At 37.9% G+C, this 18834-nt stretch overlaps 5 protein-coding genes and 1 long non-coding RNA gene across 10 annotated transcripts; 2 read left to right on the forward strand and 4 right to left on the reverse strand.

Moving 5' to 3' along the window:
* Nucleotides 1–116: 116 nt before the first annotated feature.
* Nucleotides 117–1327, reverse strand: LOC111800964 (ethylene-responsive transcription factor RAP2-3-like). 2 transcript variants are annotated; one of them, XM_023684902.1, is made up of 2 exons: nt 1093–1327; nt 117–594 (listed from the first exon to the last, which is right to left on the reverse strand). In XM_023684902.1, the coding sequence occupies exons 1-2, from the start codon at nt 1259–1261 to the stop codon at nt 164–166; spliced, it is 600 nt and encodes a 199-aa protein (XP_023540670.1). In that variant the 5' UTR covers nt 1262–1327; the 3' UTR covers nt 117–163. The 2 variants fall into 2 exon arrangements, with proteins under 2 accessions (XP_023540670.1, XP_023540669.1); XM_023684901.1 differs by having other exon boundaries at nt 117–600.
* Nucleotides 1328–2901: 1574 nt separating this feature from the next.
* On the reverse strand, nt 2902–5530 carry LOC111800898 (jacalin-related lectin 5-like). Its single transcript, XM_023684803.1, has 2 exons — nt 3918–5530; nt 2902–3326 (listed from the first exon to the last, which is right to left on the reverse strand). Exons 1-2 carry the CDS (start codon nt 5238–5240, stop codon nt 3153–3155), a joined length of 1497 nt encoding a protein of 498 aa, XP_023540571.1. The 5' UTR covers nt 5241–5530; the 3' UTR covers nt 2902–3152.
* A 346-nt stretch (nt 5531–5876) lies between these two features.
* Nucleotides 5877–9871, forward strand: LOC111799813. Of its 4 annotated transcripts, none has more exons than XR_002815901.1 (4): nt 5877–6053; nt 6200–6271; nt 8772–8924; nt 9785–9871. It is a non-coding gene; the product is annotated as an uncharacterized LOC111799813 (long non-coding RNA). The 4 variants fall into 4 exon arrangements; XR_002815902.1 differs by having other exon boundaries at nt 8803–8924; XR_002815904.1 differs by lacking the exons at nt 8772–8924; nt 9785–9871 and adding exons at nt 7131–7255; nt 7370–8478.
* LOC111799812 (exopolygalacturonase-like) lies at nt 8742–11509 on the reverse strand. The gene is made up of 5 exons (XM_023683292.1): nt 11099–11509; nt 10283–10600; nt 9806–10095; nt 9410–9641; nt 8742–8978 (listed from the first exon to the last, which is right to left on the reverse strand). The coding sequence occupies exons 1-5, from the start codon at nt 11324–11326 to the stop codon at nt 8754–8756; spliced, it is 1293 nt and encodes a 430-aa protein (XP_023539060.1). The 5' UTR covers nt 11327–11509; the 3' UTR covers nt 8742–8753.
* A 745-nt stretch (nt 11510–12254) lies between these two features.
* On the reverse strand, nt 12255–13872 carry LOC111801137 (exopolygalacturonase-like). Its single transcript, XM_023685124.1, has 5 exons — nt 13669–13872; nt 13270–13584; nt 12903–13192; nt 12600–12825; nt 12255–12515 (listed from the first exon to the last, which is right to left on the reverse strand). Exons 1-5 carry the CDS (start codon nt 13870–13872, stop codon nt 12279–12281), a joined length of 1272 nt encoding a protein of 423 aa, XP_023540892.1. The 3' UTR covers nt 12255–12278.
* A 2203-nt stretch (nt 13873–16075) lies between these two features.
* Nucleotides 16076–17872, forward strand: LOC111800021 (pectinesterase-like). The gene is made up of 2 exons (XM_023683596.1): nt 16076–17069; nt 17148–17872. Exons 1-2 carry the CDS (start codon nt 16076–16078, stop codon nt 17843–17845), a joined length of 1692 nt encoding a protein of 563 aa, XP_023539364.1. The 3' UTR covers nt 17846–17872.
* Nucleotides 17873–18834: the final 962 nt, after the last annotated feature.

Genomic DNA, 18834 nt, shown 5'->3' on the forward strand with positions numbered 1-18834 from the left:
ACCTTAAACTGTTGTTTGATCCACAACACAAACACGCCATATACTATAACCAAAATATAGACTAAAGGGTACTGCACAAATCCCAATTTTTTTTTTTTTTAAATAATCTATTTAGTCAAATTTTTAATAGTGATCATTAGAGACTCCGATCTATCTTAGATGGTTAGAGTATGCGATTTTGATCTTGATAGGCGAGAAGCTCATCGACCCACCAGAGGTCTGGTGTGGGTTCTGGGTCGAGACACAAAAACGATTCCAAGCGCGAGATTTGGTCTTTGAGTTCCACGTCGGTGGGTGTGGCGAGGGGTTGGGGCTGTAATGGAAGTGGCGGCGACGGCGGCGGCGGTGGCGGCGGGTGAGTGAAGTTGAGTTTGGCCTTTTTGCCTCTGATTCGTATGGCAGCTTGGTCGTAGGCTCTGGCGGCATCTTCGGCGGTGTTGTAGGTTCCAAGCCAAACACGGTAGCCCTTGTGTGGGTCTCGAATCTCGGCGGCCCATTTGCCCCATGGCCGCCGCCGGATTCCTCTGTATTTGTTTTTGCGAACTCTCTTCACCTTCTCCTTTTCCCCTGCTTCAAATTCTTCCGGCTTCTCACCTTTCACTGATCAATATTAATCAAAGATTATGAAGGATGAAAAGAAAAGACCCAACTCGACTAATTTAGGGAATATCATAGGTTTATAATCTACAAACCTTTTGGGAAAGCCCAAAGCAAAGTTAGGAGAGCTTATGTTTAAAATGGACAAAATATCATACTATTGGAGAATCGTTCAATCGTATTCGACTAACGTGGTATCTTAACCATGCCCTAAACTTAGCCATAACTAAGACTCCAAAAGAAAAGAAGTCGAGTCTCGATTAAGTGGAGGCATACTTTGTTCGAAGGGAGGTATAATTTAGGGAATGATCATTAGTTTATAATTTAGAATACTATTTGTATTGAAATGAGACCTTTTGGAAAAGTTCAAAGCTAAGCGATGAGAGCTTATGCTCAAAGTAACCATTGAGAGAGAGTCGTGTTCATCTAACTATGATTATACTAACTGTGGTTTAATATTTTGATTTTTATATTAATGTTTTTTTTTTTTTTTACCTTGAGAGAGTCGACTCTGAATCTCCAGACCATTGGCCGGATTGTTGGGGTCGGTTTTGCCGGACAGGTCGGAGAAGGTGTCGAGTTGGGGCCAGAGGTGGTTGTCGACGACGGACTTCCCGGAGGATTTTGGTTGGACGAAATCGGAGGCCATGGCTCCACCGCACATCTTTATCAACTGAGAGAGAGAGAGAGAGATTTCAGAGAGATTTGGGAGAGAAAAAGAGAAAGGCGGGCAGCGAGAAGAGCTTGAGAAGTGGAGAGTGAAATGAAAGGGTATTTATAGTGGAAGAAGGCGACGGTTATAACTCCTTTTATTTATTTATTTTTTATTATTTTAATAATTTAATTAGTTTTATATTTTTTTTAAATTTTAGTTTTTAAAACATTTAATTTCTCAATTAGTCAAAATATTATCTTTTTGTTTCTTAATATTCTTAATATACTCTAACTTATTTTTAATACACATTTAAAAATGAGTTTCTATCATTAGTTTATTGCTAATTTTTCAAATAAAAATGATTACTAAGAAAAAAAAAACGGTTATTAAACATTATGAATTAATAACTTTAAATTTGTACTGGTCCATGGTCGTCAAAGGTGAGGTAACAATGACAGAATTCAGTTCTCATTGATGGTGGGCAACGACAGTCGCTAGAAATGAAGTGACAGTGGTTGACGATGGTTGCCCATGGTCGGAGGCAAGTACCAAAAGAAATGAAGGTAGTGTGAGGGTATTTTTGGTCATTTTGATACTCCGTTTTACGTTTATCTCTTTAATTACTTTTTGCAATGGCCGTTTCATTTACTTCAAATTTTGTGCCCGCCTTCTCTCTCCCTCATTCCCACTCGCCTGCCCGCTCCCTCACTCTTTATCCTTAATTTCTGCGTCTTTCCTCTCTGTAACATTTCTAATGAAATCATCTCTTCAACGGACAATTTTATGTCACGAGAAGCCAATGGTAACACAAAAACGACCATTTTTTTATTTTTTTATTTACTTTTTTTTTTTTGGTCCATCAAAATGTTCTTTTTAGGTTCCTTTACTTTTTATAAAATAATTTTTTAGTCCTTACTGTTAGAATCCGTTTTAAAATCAATAATACTTCAAGTTGAAAATGACTTTTTAAACCCTTATTTGAAATTCTAGATATATTTTTATACACTATATAATAAATGAATTATATAATATTTATTTAAATATTTAAAATGAATTAAAATCAATCAACTATTAATTTAACTTAAGTTTTTAAAATAAAAATGCAATTTAATTACTATAATATAATATAAAATTGATGTAAACTATAAGATAAAATAAGAGTTTCTTTTATTAAAGTTAAATTAAAAAAAAATAATAATTAAACTTGACATTAGAAATATAATTTTAATTTATTTAAGATGGAAACCACCGTCTATAATAAATAATTAAATATATTAATACTAATCAACCAAAAATACTAATTAACATCACGATTTTAAAGCGCGTATACTAAGGAGAGGTTTCCACACACATTATAAGAAATGCTTCGTTCCCCTCTTCAATCGATGTCGAATCTCACAATTCACCCCCTTAGGCCGGTGTCTGGCTCTAATACCATTTGTAACAGCCCAAGCCCAATCCCAGAGCTAGTAAATATTGTCCGCTTTGGCCTGTTACATATCGCCGTCAGTCTCATGACTTTTAAAACACATCTACTAGAGAGGTATCCACACCCTTATAAGAAATACTTCGTTCCCCCTCCAACCGACATGGGATCTCACAATCAAACTCGGGTTGTAGCCTAATCCCAGAAGACAGCAAAAGGGACATGGAAAGCAATGGAATAGTTTAAATTTCAAGGGCCAACTTACAAGAACAATCAATTGAAGCACAGGTTTTTGTCACAAACAATACGTAATGCATTTTGAAACCATCGAAAGGGGCACACATACAAAACCAACCAATCCATGTAATCGGAAAATGAAGTCATTTCCATCAGCAAATGCAAATGTAGATAGCAGGGAACTGGTGTAATCCTATATTCAAGACACTACAACAGCCAAAATTGTAATACGAACCTTTAGCTTGCCAACTTAGTCAACCGGTGAACCGTGCTTCTCGCAACTCTGTTACCCGGATCGATCTTCAGGACAGCCCTCAGATCTTCAGCTCCAAGTTTATACTTCTCCATACTTTCATACAGAAGTGCACGTTGAACGAGAACGGTTACATTTGTATCGTCGTGATCCAATACCTACACAGCACAGGGAAGGATATGACTTTTTATAAGTACCCTACAGTGACAGTTCTTATTCCCCTTTGGGGGAAGGGTGGAATGGTAGATGTAGCATAGTTTAACAAAGCAAAAACAAAACACTATAAGCCAATAACCTAAGTAGTTGTATTTTTTTCCCCTCCTTCAAACAAGGTAGATCTAACCGCCTAAACCCACCGATGACAGATATTGTCCTCTTTGGACTTTCTCTTTCGCATCTACTAGAGAAAGGTTTCCACATTCTTATAAAGAATGTTTCGTTCTCCTCCCCTACTGATGTGGGATCTCACAGTAGAAGTGAAAATTTGACTCACAATATGGTAGCAACTTCAATGAATACTGAGACACACCAGAGATAAAGTCGTTACTTTATTTTTTTTTTCTTTTCCTTTTACAAGAACCGAGTTATGGATGTTACGAACCAAACTGCAAGAAAGAACCAGTCTAAACTTCCTTTCAACTAATGTCAATGTTACTTAAACCTAGAATTTTGGGTGCCTATTGTGTTCATAGGGCTAATAGAATTTGGATTAGCAAGTATATAATTCTAATAGAATTTGGATGTTTTACCTTTGTACAATCAACCACGGCCTTCTTATACTCCCCAACTTCTTTGTAACATGAAGCTCGTGTCGACAAGACTTCGACTGTGGCAGCATTATCACCAGCTTTCTCGAAAAGAATCACAGCCCAAGAAAGCCACTTAATGGCATCGGCGTATTGTCCCTGCTTGTAGACATCAACTCCCTTGTTCTTTGCCAAAGAAGCTGTCACCCCTGCAGGAGGAGGAGGAAGTCCTTCAATCTCAGTCGTTGAACCACCCACATCATGACTGCCTCCCCCAAACTCCGAATCGAATCCCCAGCCATCAGCATCAAAGGATTGCGGTGCTCCAGCTGCTTCGGGTGCCATTGGAGCACCTCCAGCTGAGGCTTTGGATGAGCTAAACAACATATCGAGTGGATCACTGGCAGCGGTTTGAACAGTCTCTTGAGCTTTGGAGCCAAAATCCATTGAGGGCATTCCAAAATCACCCATGTTTAAGTCTGAATGAAAACTCGATCCATTGAAACCAACGCCACTCCCACTCGATCCGCTCGAAGGAAACGCTGTAGTGCTTGGATTTGAAGCATTCTGGAAATCCCCAAATGAGTCCTCGTTTGTGTTGATCTTTTGGCTCTTACTCGTTGAATTCAGATTCCCTGATGGCTTAGATCCGAAGTCAACTAAAGAACCAAAGGGATCCTTACTAGAGCTCGTCTTACCACTCCCAATGGTTGAGCTCATGCTTGGACCTCTGTGATTTGGAGCCCTGATATTGGTGGTATAGCTCTCATTACTTCGCCCACTATTATAACTGTTCAGATTCTCAAAACTCCCATTTGCACTGCTTTTAGCCGGATTACCACTGGCTTTTGGCAACGAATTGCTCATATTTCCCATGGAAAACGAATTCCTATTCAAAGCGGCACTCGATGATGCCGGATTCGAAGCCAAATTCTTCAATGAAGCATTTGTGTTACTCTTACCCGATCCCAAGGCCGAACCGACCAAATCGCCGAACAGATTCGGATTCTTTTCAACAATTCCAATGCCCGAATTGGAGCCTGAATTAGCAGTCGAACCCCAGCTCTTCCCAAATATATCACCGACCATGGAAGCGGGCGAATTGGACAAGTTAGGTCGCGCCGCCTGATTCGGCGCCGGCTGATGTGTCCACGACGGATTGTTAGGCTTCCAGGCCGGCCTCGTCTGTGTCGACGAATTCGAAGAACCAGAGGAAGCGTAGGAAGAATACGAAGTGGTTTTATTTTTCTGATCGTTGAGGGATTTGGAGCGGGAAGATCCGATTCCCAAATCGAACTCGAAATCCTTTCCGAAATTAGAATTCATGGCTCGTGGAATTCAAATGCCCAGACAATGAATCAAAATTAAGAATTCAAAAAAATGGATCTATCTTTCTCAGAAGCGTACCTAGGCGGAAGAGATCGGAGCAATCGAGTGGAGAACAACCTCTAGATCCGGCAATGGTGAAAGGAGGCGGCGGAAGGCACGGCGGAAGATGGGTAGAAATGGGGTGGATGAGTGGGACGCGCAGAGCAGGGTTCCAAAATGTCTCTCCTGAATCTGAGTTCTCTTTGGTTCTTTCAAGCTTCGCCGGCTTTGACTCTCTGCCGGTCAATATTTAGTTTATAAATTTTCTTTTAATTTTTTTAGCCATATTTATATTAATAAAATGATTTTAGTATAAATTGTAAATTTATTTGAATTAAAATTTATAGATAAAATCTGATAAAACTCTCATAAATAAATTATAACATTTTTAAAATAATAGGACCAAATTTGTAATTTCACATTTAAATTTGAATTAAAATTAAAATTCTTTACAAATAGGACTATTTAAGAGGCCAAAATTGTAATTTTGAAACTTAAAATGGCTAAAATTGTAATTCACTCATTTTGATCGCCTGTTCTTACGGTATAAATACTGGCCCGCCGTTCCTTCTTCTTTACGAGTTCCGACTTCGTTTTCCGATAGTACTCCACCAGCGATTGTCTCTCTCTCGGCCCTCTTTCTCTCTATCCTAACCCTAATCGAACCTGCTACTTCATGTGCGACGATTCCAATCTCTTTTGTTTTGATATTATCATTCAGGTTGAGTTGATGGATTCGGAGGTGCTAACAAATGAAGCTTACCATGAATAGTAAGATTTTCGCATCTCTACTGTTCGGACTAAAATCAATGATTTACTCAAATTTTTTCTTGCTGAAAGAAATTCACTTTGATGTCTTGTATAGATGTGATATTTATAGTTACGGAATCATAATATGGGAGCTTTCCACAATGCAGTGACATGGAATGAATGAACTTGATGCAAGTTGTAGGCGCATATTTTTTCGTTATCAGGAAGTTTTGGCGAAGGTAAATATTCAAGTGTTGCTTGAACTAGAAGAACATAATAACATGAACGAATATCCAAGTGTTGATTGCCTTAAATAGTTGTTATGTGAAATATTGGTTGCATTGGAAAATTGGTTGCATTGGAAAATTGGTTGCCTTAATGTAATAGTTGCTTCCAAACATTAGCGTTAGTAGTAGTGTTCAAACATCTGTGAGGCTTGCCATATCCATGCCCCTTTGGAATGAACACGGAAGTAAGTAAAGTTCATTATTTAAGGAGAATACTCTTTAATTAAACTTGGAGATGGAAAGGAAGCTTGAATATCGCATATTTATGTGCCTTCTTACTGCAAAGAAAGGAATCAGATCCTTATTTGGCTATTGTTAAGGTTCGATGGTCTCAGGAAGAAACATTCTTGGTATGAATAAGTTTAATTGATCGATAGCTGAATCGAAACTTTTTTGAAATTCCTCTGGATCATGAGATGTTCACATGGTCCATAATGAGAGATAATCCAACCCAATCTTTGCTTGACAGAAATATAGACTCTATGGAATGGTCTCGATGTATTTAGAACTCAAGAATTTGTAGTGTCCTGAAAATTATACAAGAAAGAAAATTCTCAGAGCTTCGTTCCCAAGAATATTGATTCGAGTCTGATAGTTAAAGTAAGAGAGAATGATTGATAAGACCTTTAGGAGAATTAGAAGGACAAAAAAGGCACCAGGAGTAAAAAATTCTGTTTACTAAAATCTGATTTTGTTAACTTGGTCAGGCTTTTTGACAAGGGCACGTCAATTCATGTCTCAAGGGATACATTAGCCTTTTCACTGATGGACAACGATTATTGACCGTTAGCCCTTTCACTTCAATGTATAGGATCCTTTCCAAGGCACTATTTGAAAGATTTGATGTCCTTTGACTATTTGTCCTGCTCAAAATGCTTTTTTTAGAGGAAGACAAATCTTCGATCCTATTTGCAATAGAGGAAGAAAAAAAAAAAGGTTGGATCTTAAAACTACCTTGCAAATGTCTTTGACTGAGTTGATTGGGATTTCTTATTTACTATCAATTTGCAGATGTGACATTGTATTTCTTTTTTTCTCATTTTTTGTTAGGATAAGGACTTCGCAATTTAGGACTTGTTTTTTATAATTAGAGCTTCTGAAGCTGCAGCTGGTTTGAAAATTAATTGGAAAAGATCATCAGATTGTGGAATCAATATTGAGGCCAAAAGAGTGGAGTTAACTGCTATTCAGCTGGATGGTACAAAGCTGAAAATTGCCTATTTCTTATCTATCCTTCCTTTCTAAGCCATTATTAGATCATGGACGTTTGGGTCTCGGAAACCTTTTCAAATCACCTTTATTTCTTTAGGCCCATTTCAAAGAGGTGATGGAGGTATTCAAATGAGCTGCTTGAATTGTGGACCAAAGTGGTTATATATGAAACTAATGAGTTTGATAGATTCGCTATACAGAAAATTGGAAATTGCCGGAGAGGTCCTTGGTGGAGTATATCCGAAGTAGCATTTTGGTAGATCCTACTAGCACTTTGGTTGGAGATGGAAGAAGAACAAAATTTTGGCAAGACTCTCGGCTGGGCGATATCCCTCTAGCATTGCAACCTCCAACTTTTATGCAGTATTCTGAGAACAAAGCTGCTCTGCAACGGGGTTTTTTTAAACCTCAACGAATAGATCACAGAATATTTTGGCAAAAGGGGGAACCTTCATGAAGAAGAAAAGGGGAAGCTTAGATTAGAAGACTCTTGGAGGTGATTAATGAAGCTTCCCCCATTTTTTTGCCTGACAAAAAATGCAAATTTGGACTCTGGTAAGCAAGTAATACATCTTTCCACCAACAAGATTGGGAGAAAAGGAAAAGTGTGCAGTCCCTTCATTCTGCCTTTCTCGTTCCTCTAGACCTTCTCTAGAGAGTGCTTCCTCAACTCGAACCTGCTGCAATGCACCTTCTCCTCGTTGTAAGACCAAATGAGACCTCTATAGAAGAAATTTTGTGGACTAATATGAACTACTCTTCACTTTGTAGACTTTCACGCTTATGTTTTGATCATGTTCACTTTGTAGACTTTCACGCTCATGTTTTGATTTGACATGGCTGATGATTGTGAATGAAAATAAAGGCATATAGAGAAGAGGGAAAGAAAAAACCAACGAAAAATGTTGAAATTCACTCTCATTCTCCTTCACTAGTTTCTTTTTAGGTAAAAACATGTAGAGTGAAGCTTCAAACTTTCGACCTCTTGATTGAGGATGTATATGTCTCAACCACTTGCGCTATGCTCAAGTTGAACTTTCCTTTTCACTAGTTGCAACATACAATGCCTCTCACAACACTAAATCTATATCAAAATCTACCTCTAGAAAATGAAAAATGTTACAAATGCACTGAAGTTAAACCTTATTCTAAACTCCAGGAGGCTTGTAAACTATAACCAAATAGTATGCATGGAAGCACTGTTGTTTATCGAGTAATGAACTTAAAATGTTGAATTAAGGATGGAGAAGTTATTGAGAGATCCCTTGCAGTTGAAGCGGCCAATGTCATCAGTTTCTGGTGGCTCAATGGCAGTGAGATTGATGTAAGAAAGCTGAACGTTCTCACAAGGCATGGCTGAGCTGCATTGCAGATTTACTGCAAATTCAGAGTTGTAAGTGCCACTTATGTTTTTGATATTGATGTTACTCAGCTTCACACCTGATGACTGAAAAAAAAAAAAAAAAACACCATTTAGCATACTTCTCTGTTGAAGAATAAATTTAGCACATAAGCTTTTTAAATCTACCATTATGTGGATTTGTCGAAATTGAGCAACATAAAAGTGTTTTTCCGGGAAGGAATAAATCGAAGCTCAACTGTAGATTATTTTTGGCTAAAAACCATGATAGCTTGAGGTAGAAGATAATTTTTGTTTGGGAAAGAGTTCTTTCTATCCTGTAAACATGCATCTGTGCCAGAGTTATTTCTACTTTGCCACATCGAGTCAAATCAACCAAAGTTTATCCTATAAACATGTCATGTCAATGTTTTGTCAATAAGGTTACAACTAGGATCACAATTTTTAAAGTGAAGGAACTAAATTATAATGAGATAATAAGAAGTTGAAAGTGCAGGGATTCTATTATAAGTATTTACCTCTTTTATGTCACAAAAATGGTTAGGACAATATTGTTGATCTATGATAATGGGATTTGAGACATTGAACATCACAATGTTTTGAAATGTCAAATTGGTAGCTTTGCTTGCGTGATCTCCTCCTGGCCATGTCTTTACCCTCACTCCATTTTGAGTGTCTTTTATGGTGCAATTCTCTACTCTTATTCCCATCACATCCTTCTCCTCCCTGTACCTCCCTAGACTCCCCACACTGCATTATTCCATATCAAACACATTCAAAACTATTACCATTTTAATGCTCTTCTACTTTTACTAAATGTTTCAATACTATTGTATGTGTAAATGATGTACATGCAATTAATAGTGAGATGCAATGTTGAATTGTGATGCTAGGAATGATGGTAGATACGATACCTGATTCCATGACCAGGACCACATCTAACGTTAGAAACCGAGACGTTGATGCTACCAGGTCCGATGGAAACACAGTCGTCGCCGACACTGATGTCGGAGGTTGTGATGTTGATATTGGTGGACTGACTGATATGAATGCCATCAGTGTTCTGACTATTCCAAGGAGCTGTAATGTTGAACCCAGAAAGATGAATATTGTCACACCCATTGAGGGCTACATGAAAGCCCTTGCTGTTCACAAGGCTAATATTGCTCACTGTCGCATTTGACACATCACTCAGCTTCAAAGACTGCGCATATAAAGGAAACTTGCATCAATGCATGGAACTGTGTAAAAATGGTTAAAGCTTTGGTGTCTTTGATGGGAGAGAAGCAGATGATCACAGCAAATTCAGATAGAAAATTCCGCAAAAAAAAGGTGAATTTTCAACTTTTTAAATTTACCCTCTGATTCATTTTTAACTTGTTCATACTTACTGTGGTGAAAATGCCACAACTCAAGCGATGGCGGCAGTTGAAACCATACAACCAGGTTTCAGCACCCTGGCCGTCGAGAATGCCGGATCCGACGTTGCCGGTGATGGTGAGATGGCGGAGGGACTTGAAGTAGATCCAAACGTCGGCGGTGAGGGTGGTGGGAGCAATCAAAGTGCCTAAAATGATGACTTTGGGAGAGAGATCACCGAAACAAGGGCCTGAAAATAAAACTTGGGCAAGGAAGAAACTACCCTCTGGTATTAACAAGGTGGAGCTTCCTCGGTAAGCACATGCGTCCTCCCACGCCCCCATGAATGCCTATAGCAACAGAGAATTAAAATTTAGTTTTTATAATTTTAAAAAATTATTTTAAAAAAACAATTCAATATTAATAGTCATTTTTACTTCTCTTAAATGGACAAATATTTGATTTTTTTTTTTTTAAAAAATATTTTTGATGAAATTAGTACGTTAAAATTTCATTTTTATTAATTAAAATATATACCTAGTTGAAAATTTAATATTTGTTAACTAGGTTTGACCATTTTATTGAAGGACCAGTACTCTTTTCTTTTAATTTGTTTGACTTTCTGGCTACATTTAAAATTTTGCATGCTCAATTTTGACTTTATTATTACTTTAGTTTGGTATAATTTATTGGTTAATTAATGAGTAATTTTCTAATTTAGTTCTAAAGTCACATTTAATCATATTCAGAGGTAAATTTCAATGAAATTAGTCTAAATTTACTCAATATTAAGGTTATAATATTTTTCTTAAAAAATAAAATAGAAGATAGAAATTGTTTATAATTACCAAGCTGTTCTCTGTCTTGCCATCAGCAATTGCCCCATAATCAGTTACATCAAAAACTGCCAGTCCCCTCCATGGATCTCCGACGGGGGGCTCCGCCATGTCCGGTGGCAGAAGAAGAAAATCCCATGAACCGGCGGCAGATTCCAGTGCTGGTTCCGGCGAGAAATTACGTCCAGATACAGAAACAGCCAGAAGAAAATAGAAGATTATCAGAGCTGAAAGCTTCATGGTTTTTGAGAACTTTGAGATTCTCCTCACTAAGAAAATGGCGATAATTGGCCATTTATAATCTAATGAATTCTTAACTGAAGTAATTACGATTAATTAATTACTTGGGACTGGTTCGTTTCTGGTCGTATCTAATTTAATTCTGGATTACCATCTCTTTATTCAGTTTTTAAGCCTTTTATTAAGCTGTGACGGATTGTTTAAGGAGGGTAAATTCTCCTTAATTATGAAATTTATTAAAAAAAGAGTTACTAAAGAAGAGTTTAAATACTATTTAGATTCGTACATAAACGCTAGTACACCAGACCTCTCGCTCATACTAGGTAAACGTCTTCTCAATGCTCTAACATCCACACCTGATATGGACCTCTCATACTAGGTAAAAGTACCTGATATGGACCAAACTGTCTCACAACATTCTGAACCCAACTTACGTACCACTTTAATGAGCAAACAAGCTGACATCGAGGTGACAAACTTTCCCATGAATCCAACTTAAGTACTGCTTTAACGGGCGAACATACTATAACCCCAAGTGGCAAAGAGCCAACATCGAAGTGTCAAACTTGATGTGAGCTCTTGGGGAACAAGAGCCTGTTATCCCTAGAGTAAACTAAGGTCTTAGGTGACAAAAAGCCGACATCAAGGTACCAAACTTTCACATCGATATGAGCTCTTGAAGATCTGTCTCGGTGCATAAGCAACAATATTCCTTAGATAACTCGATTGAAATATTTTAGGTTAGTTTGACACATACAAGACCCTAGTTTCAAAAAGAATTTTGTGCATTTAGAATTAGACTCAAAAACATCAAGTCTAGGTGACATGCTAATTGAATCATGTCATGTTACAAATTAAGCTACNAAAAAAAAAAAAAAAAAAAAAAAAAAAAAAAAAAAAAAAAAAAAAAAAAAGCAAAAAAGAAGCTTCAACTGCAGCTCTCAGACTATGATCACTTGCAGGGGGCTGGAAATTGCAGACCTCTATAGCCTACTTTTGCATTTGTACAATCTGACCTAAACGGCAACGCTTTGTCGTTCGGACGCCCACTGTACTTTAGATTTACGTTGGACATCTCAATGTTTTGGCATGGGAACCGCTTGCTGCATACCAGTTTAACTGCTACCGGTGAGATTGTTGTTCCTTTTATATTCACGAAATGAACATCGCTGATTCGGACTCGTGATGGCTGCATCGTGCCCGATAAAATCACGTTAGAAGCGGGTTAAGTTTGATTGAGCAACGAAAGACGAAAACAAAAACGATAACGAACCGGCTTTTTGCAAACTTTTGAGCAGCTGTACTGTTGGTCGATGATGATCGGATTCTTTACATTGATCAAATTGATGTCTTGGAATAGTATGCCTACCGCTGCACTCGGGGGGGAGTCTGCCCATGTTTTGATTCTAAGCCCGTTGTCAGTGTTAAATAACGTGCAGTTCCTAACGATAATACCCCGCACGTCCTCCTCATTTGGGTACTTCCCGAGGCTACCAATACTGTCATAGTAGAACCCTTGTTGATCATCACGTCGTATACAATATTACATAGCTAAACAAGAACACAAAACACGTACCTGATACCATGTCCTGGCCCGCATTTAATTTGGTTGATAACAACATTCATCGATCCTCTACCGACAGAGATACAGTCGTCACCTGTAGTAATGGTAGATTTTGTAATTCTCACATTAGTGGAGCGACTAAGATGTATACCATCAGTGTTTGGACTATCATCCGGTGCGATCAGGTGTAGCTTTCGAACCCTAATATTTTCAGAATTCGTGATGAACATATGATTCCCTTTACTGTTAAGGGAAGTGAGGCCTTTCACGAGTCCGTGTCGGATGCCATTGAGTTTAAAACTCTAGAACGAAGAACGAGGAAAGAATNAAAAAAAAAAAAAAAAAAAAAAAAAAAAAAAAAAAACATGTTTGTCCTTACAACTGGGAGCTTCTGACAATTTTGATTCACATGGCAATCATTGTACTTCCAAACCTTACTACCTTGTCCATCCAATGTGCCTCGTCCTGTCACTATCAAACCATTGATTTTCTCGAACAATATCCATTCAGCTGAGACGTATTGGCTGACGTCATCGCCGCCTTTCAACGTGGCATCAATTTGAACGACAATTGGTTCAGTGTTCCGACAAGGCCCAGCGAAAACGATTTGATAGATCAAAAACACACCACTGGGAATAACAACTCTAGCCGGTTGCTTGGAGCGACAAGCGGCAACCCATGTCTTCATGAAAGTCTACCAAAAAAGACATCATTAAACAACAATGACCGACAACTATGATAACGACAACGACGGTAACAAAACATGCTTAACAATTACTTGAGTGTTGTCTTTAGTGCCACCGGGTTTGGCACCGAAACTAAGCACGTTAAACACGACTTCCTTTCGATGTATAATACTGTCTAGACTAATTGATGAAAAGGGGTCGGGCGTGCTCGGTCCGATGAGCGCCTTTGCCTCGGCAGCAACGAATGATGCTAAGAACAACCCGAGAAGGAGGGGTAGTTTCGAAGAAGAATTCATTGAAGCTCACCCAAAGGGAAAAAAATTTATTGGGTTTATTTATTTTATGATCAAGAAGCCTCCAAATGGAGGCTAAGAAATAGAATTGGAATGATGTTGTGTTTACATGTTGGGTTATTTTATAGCTTGTTTGAAGGGGAAGGGCTTAAAATTAGTGAATTTTTTCCCTTTAATTTAGGCATTTCTACTTGAAAAACTAAATTGGTGGCCATTTTCAAGCTTCACCAAACATCGAAAACTACTTTGTTTACGTTCATCTTTGTTAATTGTGTTTGTTTCATTATGTTGATATCAATACTGTTTAGTATCACTTGTTCTTGTTCGTGCTGGTAAAATTTTCAAAAGATCATCCAACATAAGATTGAACTATCGAAAATGATAGTGAAACCTGATGTTTTTATGGCAAACACAGTAACGAAGCCTATAATATACATTTTTATAAACAAAGAGTTGTCCCCTAAACTTTACGGCTAGGACATCTCTATTTTCTTAGCCTCATTAGTGACCTTTCTCTCGACCAATTTACACCTTGATAACCACAATAGAGGTCTACATGGTCTGGGTTGGATTGAGAGATTTTTTTGGACCTCTATTCTCTTAGCCTCGTGACCTTTCTCTTGACCCATTTACAAGTACCTTGATAATCACAATAGGGTCTACATGGTCTCGGTTGGGTTGAGAGATTTTTTTGGACCAACCCTCTCCATTCAAGTTGGGTTGTAAAAAATATCGACGCTTCTTGAGAATTGATTACCTTAAAGGTAAGGAAAATATAGACCAACCCTCTCTATTCAGGTTGGGTTGTCGGAAATACCGACGCTTCTTGAGAATTGATTACCTTAAAGGTAAGGAAAATATAAGATAGATCACGAAATTAAAAAACAATAAAAATGATTAGTTTAAAGAATGACATTTCTCTCGACCCATTTACAAGTACCTTGATAATCACAACAGGGTCTACATGGTCTCGATTGGGTTGAGAGATTTTTTTGGACCAACCCTCTCTAATCAAGTTGGGTTGTCAAAAATATCGACGCTTCTTGAGAATTGATTACCTTAAAGGTAAAGAAAATATAGACCAACCCTCCCTATTCAGGTTGGGTTGTCGTAAATATCGACTAAGAATTGATTACGTTAGAGGTAAAGAAAATATAAGGATAGATTACGAAATTAAAAAACAATAAATATGATTAGTTTAAAGAAACTATACCTAACCAAATAAATAAAAAATACTATAAAAATATTTATAGGACTAGAGTCGAGCTTGTGCCCGTGGGAGAGAAGTATGCTAGGGTTCTTAATATATTTTATTGTTTGGTTTGAGTCAATCGGAGGTTTTTGTCTCATGAACCCAAAATTGAATTGAATCAGTTCGGGTTCAGAAAAATTAACCCAATCTCGAAATGATCCCAACCCAACTGAACCCTTGACGAATAGTTGGCGATGGGTCAACCACCCTTTGTGGAGGTTGAATCGTTATTATCGGTTGTGGCTGACTCGGAGCAACCCGTCTCCTCCTCGATTGACCATAATATTCTTCTACGATGGCAAAACCTTCCAACCTTATCTTAGTGAGATCCTTACGAGTTGCAATGACACTATACTTAAGTCGAGGCTCGATTCAATACCCTACGATATTTAAGTCGTGGTCGCATCAATATTGTTTTTACCTTTGTCGAGTTTTTTTTTAAAAATAAAACTTAAAGGTTAATAGAAAATAGTAAAATTCATTTAATGATCATTATTAAAATTTATTTATTACAACAAAGCCTTTGGACTTATTTACTAATAAATTGTATTTTTACCTTTAAATCACCAATTTTATATCAATTTTAGCTGAGTTAACTAACTTCTAATTAAATAATTAATAATTACTCAAAAAATGGGTTAATTTAAATAATTAACGTAATCACGATTTTTACCACAAACCTAGCAAAAATTAACTAAATTAATCCAAAAGATGAGCTAAATTAAGACAAAAATTTTATTTAAGAAATAAAGTAAAAATGATTGGTCCACAAGGCTCCAACTCTAACAATATTTACTTTAATTTTGGAATTCGGTTAAAATTTTATCATATAAAAACAGGTCATTTGTTGAACTGAAGCAATCAAGGCAGCAACTTCCCATCTTCTATTAGCNAAAAAAAAAAAAAAAAAAAAAAAAAGCAAAAAAAACAGCTCGAGATTTGTAGCGAAGAATCATGGCGTATGACGGCGGTGGATGCAAGAACAATAAAGCTGCCCTGGTTGGGTTGTTGTCTCTGTTTTTGGTTGCCTTGGATAATGGTGTAAGTGGCGCAGGAGAGGACTCTGGGTCCTCTAATGTTGCCATTAAGACTCTATGTGAGCCCACTACTTACCGTCAAACTTGCGAAGAAGCCCTGGTGAAGTCCAATGTTGACTCAAAAGACCCACGTGAGTTGATCAAGGCAGGGTTCCATTTTGCTATTGAGCAGCTCAAAGTGGCAATTGCAAATTCCCCCACTTTGAAACAAGCCACCACCGACCCCATGGCGAAGGAAGCTATTGATACTTGTGACGAGCTCATGGATTATGCAATTGATGATCTTTTAACTACGTTTGATCAAATCACTGATAGTTTTAGTTTAAATAGGGTGGATAATTATCTTAAGAATCTTAGGATTTGGTTGAGTGGTGCGTTGACATATCAAGAAACTTGTTTGGATGCTTTCCAGAATGTTACTGGCGATACTGGTGAGAAGATGACGAATTTGTTGAAGACGTCAAAAGAAATGACCGCTAATGGACTTGTGATGGTGGGTGAGGTTACATCTCTTGTGAGCTCTTTGTGGAAGGCGCTCGGGCTGCCAGAAACAGGGCGACAACTCCGAGCAGAAGAACTCGATGAAGAAGATGAAGGGGAAGAGCCATCTTGGGTCAATGACAGGCGAGGGTTACTCCAACACTCTGGTGCCAAGATCAGGGCGAATGTGGTGGTGGCTAAAGACGGAAGTGGAAAGTACAAGACAATAACTCAAGCCCTTCAAGATGTCCCAAGGAAGAGCAATAAAACATTTGTGATTTATGTGAAGGAAGGAGTTTACCAAGAGCAAGTAATGGTGGACAAAACAATGACCTGGGTCATGATGATTGGAGATGGCCCTACCAAGACCAAGATCACTGCTAGCAAGAACTTCAAGGACGGAACGTCCACATTCCAAACCGCTACTTTTGGTAAGTTACCATCTAGTTTATTATCATATTCATACGAATTCAAAAAGTGCATTTAACATCATTTCATATTCTTAACAGCGGCGGTCGGAACCAACTTCATCGGAAAAGACTTGTGGTTCGAGAACTCAGCTGGGCCTGAGAAACACCAGGCTGTGGCACTCCGAGTTCAATCAGACATGTCAATCTTTTACAATTGTAGAATGGACGGCTATCAAGATACTCTCTACACCCATGCTCATCGTCAATTCTTTCGAGATTGCACCATCACTGGTACCATTGATTTCATCTTTGGCAATGCTGCTGTCGTCTTACAGAACTGTAAGATCTTTGTGAGGAAGCCAATGGAGAATCAAAAATGCATTGTCACTGCCCAAGGTCGGCTCGAGAGGAAAGAGCCCACTGGTATCGTCCTCCAAAACTGCGCCATCTCTTCTGATCCCGGCTTCTTCCCCGTCCGCCATGTCTTCAAGACCTACCTTGGCCGCCCATGGAAGCAGTATTCAAGAACCATCATCATGCAATGCCAAATCGACGACTTGATCCAGCCTGAAGGGTGGCTTCCATGGGAGGGCAATTTTGCTCTCAAAACTTTGTTTTACAGCGAGTATGATAACAGAGGACCTGGTGCAGCAAAACAAAATCGAGTTAAGTGGAGGGGAATTAAACAAATCACACCGAAGCATGCCATCGATTTCACCCCTGGGTTGTTTATTCGTGGTAATCCCTGGATTAGGCGCACTGGAGTTCCGTACTATTCGGGCATGGCAACGATCTAAACCAAGGGACTAGAACTCCTAGAATTCTCGACATTAATTTATTGCTCATTTTAAGATTTTGAATAAAACAACGAGCTCGTTTTAAAATTTTGTTAGTAAGATATTTAATTTTTTTCGTTAGGAATGTATGTTATTTTGTTGGAGAGACTAAATTATTATTCCGATTAAATTGTTATGCACTATCGATCATCATGATAAAGATTAAAGGTCCCATTATCAATCCTAAACATTGTAGCGATGAAAAATCAGCGTTAATCAGTCATTTTAAATAATCTAGTTTACTCAAACGAGCAATTATAAGCAATGTTAAGAATTATTATTTACTCAAACGAGCAATTATGGGCAATGTTCAGTGTAAGACGTAGAAAAATAATTTTCAATTGTAATAGAAAAAAATAAAATTCATCTAATGTTCATTTTTGTTCGGTCTTTATTAAAATTTATTCATTAGTTCAAAACCTTTAGATTTATTTAGTAATAAGTTGTATTTTCACCTTAATTACAGATTACATAATTTAATACAATTGTAGAATGGACGACTATCAAGATACTCTCTACCCCCATGCTCACCGTCAATTCTATCGAGATTGCACAATCTCTGGTACCGTTGATTGATTTCATCTTTGGTAATGCTTTTGTCTATAGAACGGTAAGATCTTAGTGAGGAAGCCAATGCCGAATCAATCATGCTTTGTCACTGTCCAAGGTCGAATCCAGAGTAAAGAGCCCACTGGTATCGTCCTCCAAAATTGCACCATCTCTTCCGACCCTGAGTTCTACCCCATTCGCCATACCAGCAATCCCTACCTTGGGCTGTGGCCTGTTTTATTGTGATCTATTATCGTGGCCTGTTTTATTGTGATCTATTATCGTGTAAAACAAAGTCTTGAGAGTAGAATCATCACTCCATAACATCGGGAGGATCAAGTCTTTGGCATTGCATGACAATGGTCTAAAATCAAGGAATAGGACAAAATTATATTTAAAAA

The sequence above is a fragment of the Cucurbita pepo genome, chromosome LG08 (genome assembly GCF_002806865.2).
Source record: "Cucurbita pepo subsp. pepo cultivar mu-cu-16 chromosome LG08, ASM280686v2, whole genome shotgun sequence".
NCBI lineage: Eukaryota > Viridiplantae > Streptophyta > Magnoliopsida > Cucurbitales > Cucurbitaceae > Cucurbita > Cucurbita pepo.

Bases quoted from the DNA above. Each gene is read 5' to 3' on its own strand.
- LOC111800021 (XM_023683596.1), top strand. From the start codon at position 16,076: ATGGCGTATGACGGCGGTGGATGCAAGAACAATAAAGCTGCCCTGGTT. The intron at 17,070-17,147 runs GTAAGTTACCAT...TATTCTTAACAG, and splicing joins ATTCCAAACCGCTACTTTTG to CGGCGGTCGGAACCAACTTC.
- LOC111799812 (XM_023683292.1), bottom strand. From the start codon at position 11,326: ATGAAGCTTTCAGCTCTGATAATCTTCTATTTTCTTCTGGCTGTTTCT. The intron at 10,096-10,282 runs GTAAGTATGAAC...TTATATGCGCAG, and splicing joins GTTGTGGCATTTTCACCACA to TCTTTGAAGCTGAGTGATGT. The intron at 8,979-9,409 runs GTAAATACTTAT...TTTTTTTTTCAG, and splicing joins ATTTTTGTGACATAAAAGAG to TCATCAGGTGTGAAGCTGAG.
- LOC111800898 (XM_023684803.1), bottom strand. From the start codon at position 5,240: ATGAATTCTAATTTCGGAAAGGATTTCGAGTTCGATTTGGGAATCGGA. The intron at 3,327-3,917 runs GTAAAACATCCA...TGTGCTGTGTAG, and splicing joins CCGTGGTTGATTGTACAAAG to GTATTGGATCACGACGATAC.
- LOC111800964 (XM_023684901.1), bottom strand. From the start codon at position 1,261: ATGTGCGGTGGAGCCATGGCCTCCGATTTCGTCCAACCAAAATCCTCC. The intron at 601-1,092 runs GTAAAAAAAAAA...AATATTGATCAG, and splicing joins TCAGAGTCGACTCTCTCAAG to TGAAAGGTGAGAAGCCGGAA.
- LOC111801137 (XM_023685124.1), bottom strand. From the start codon at position 13,872: ATGAATTCTTCTTCGAAACTACCCCTCCTTCTCGGGTTGTTCTTAGCA. The intron at 13,585-13,668 runs GTAATTGTTAAG...CTTTTTTGGTAG, and splicing joins GCACTAAAGACAACACTCAA to ACTTTCATGAAGACATGGGT. The intron at 13,193-13,269 runs GTAAGGACAAAC...TCTTCGTTCTAG, and splicing joins ATTGTCAGAAGCTCCCAGTT to AGTTTTAAACTCAATGGCAT.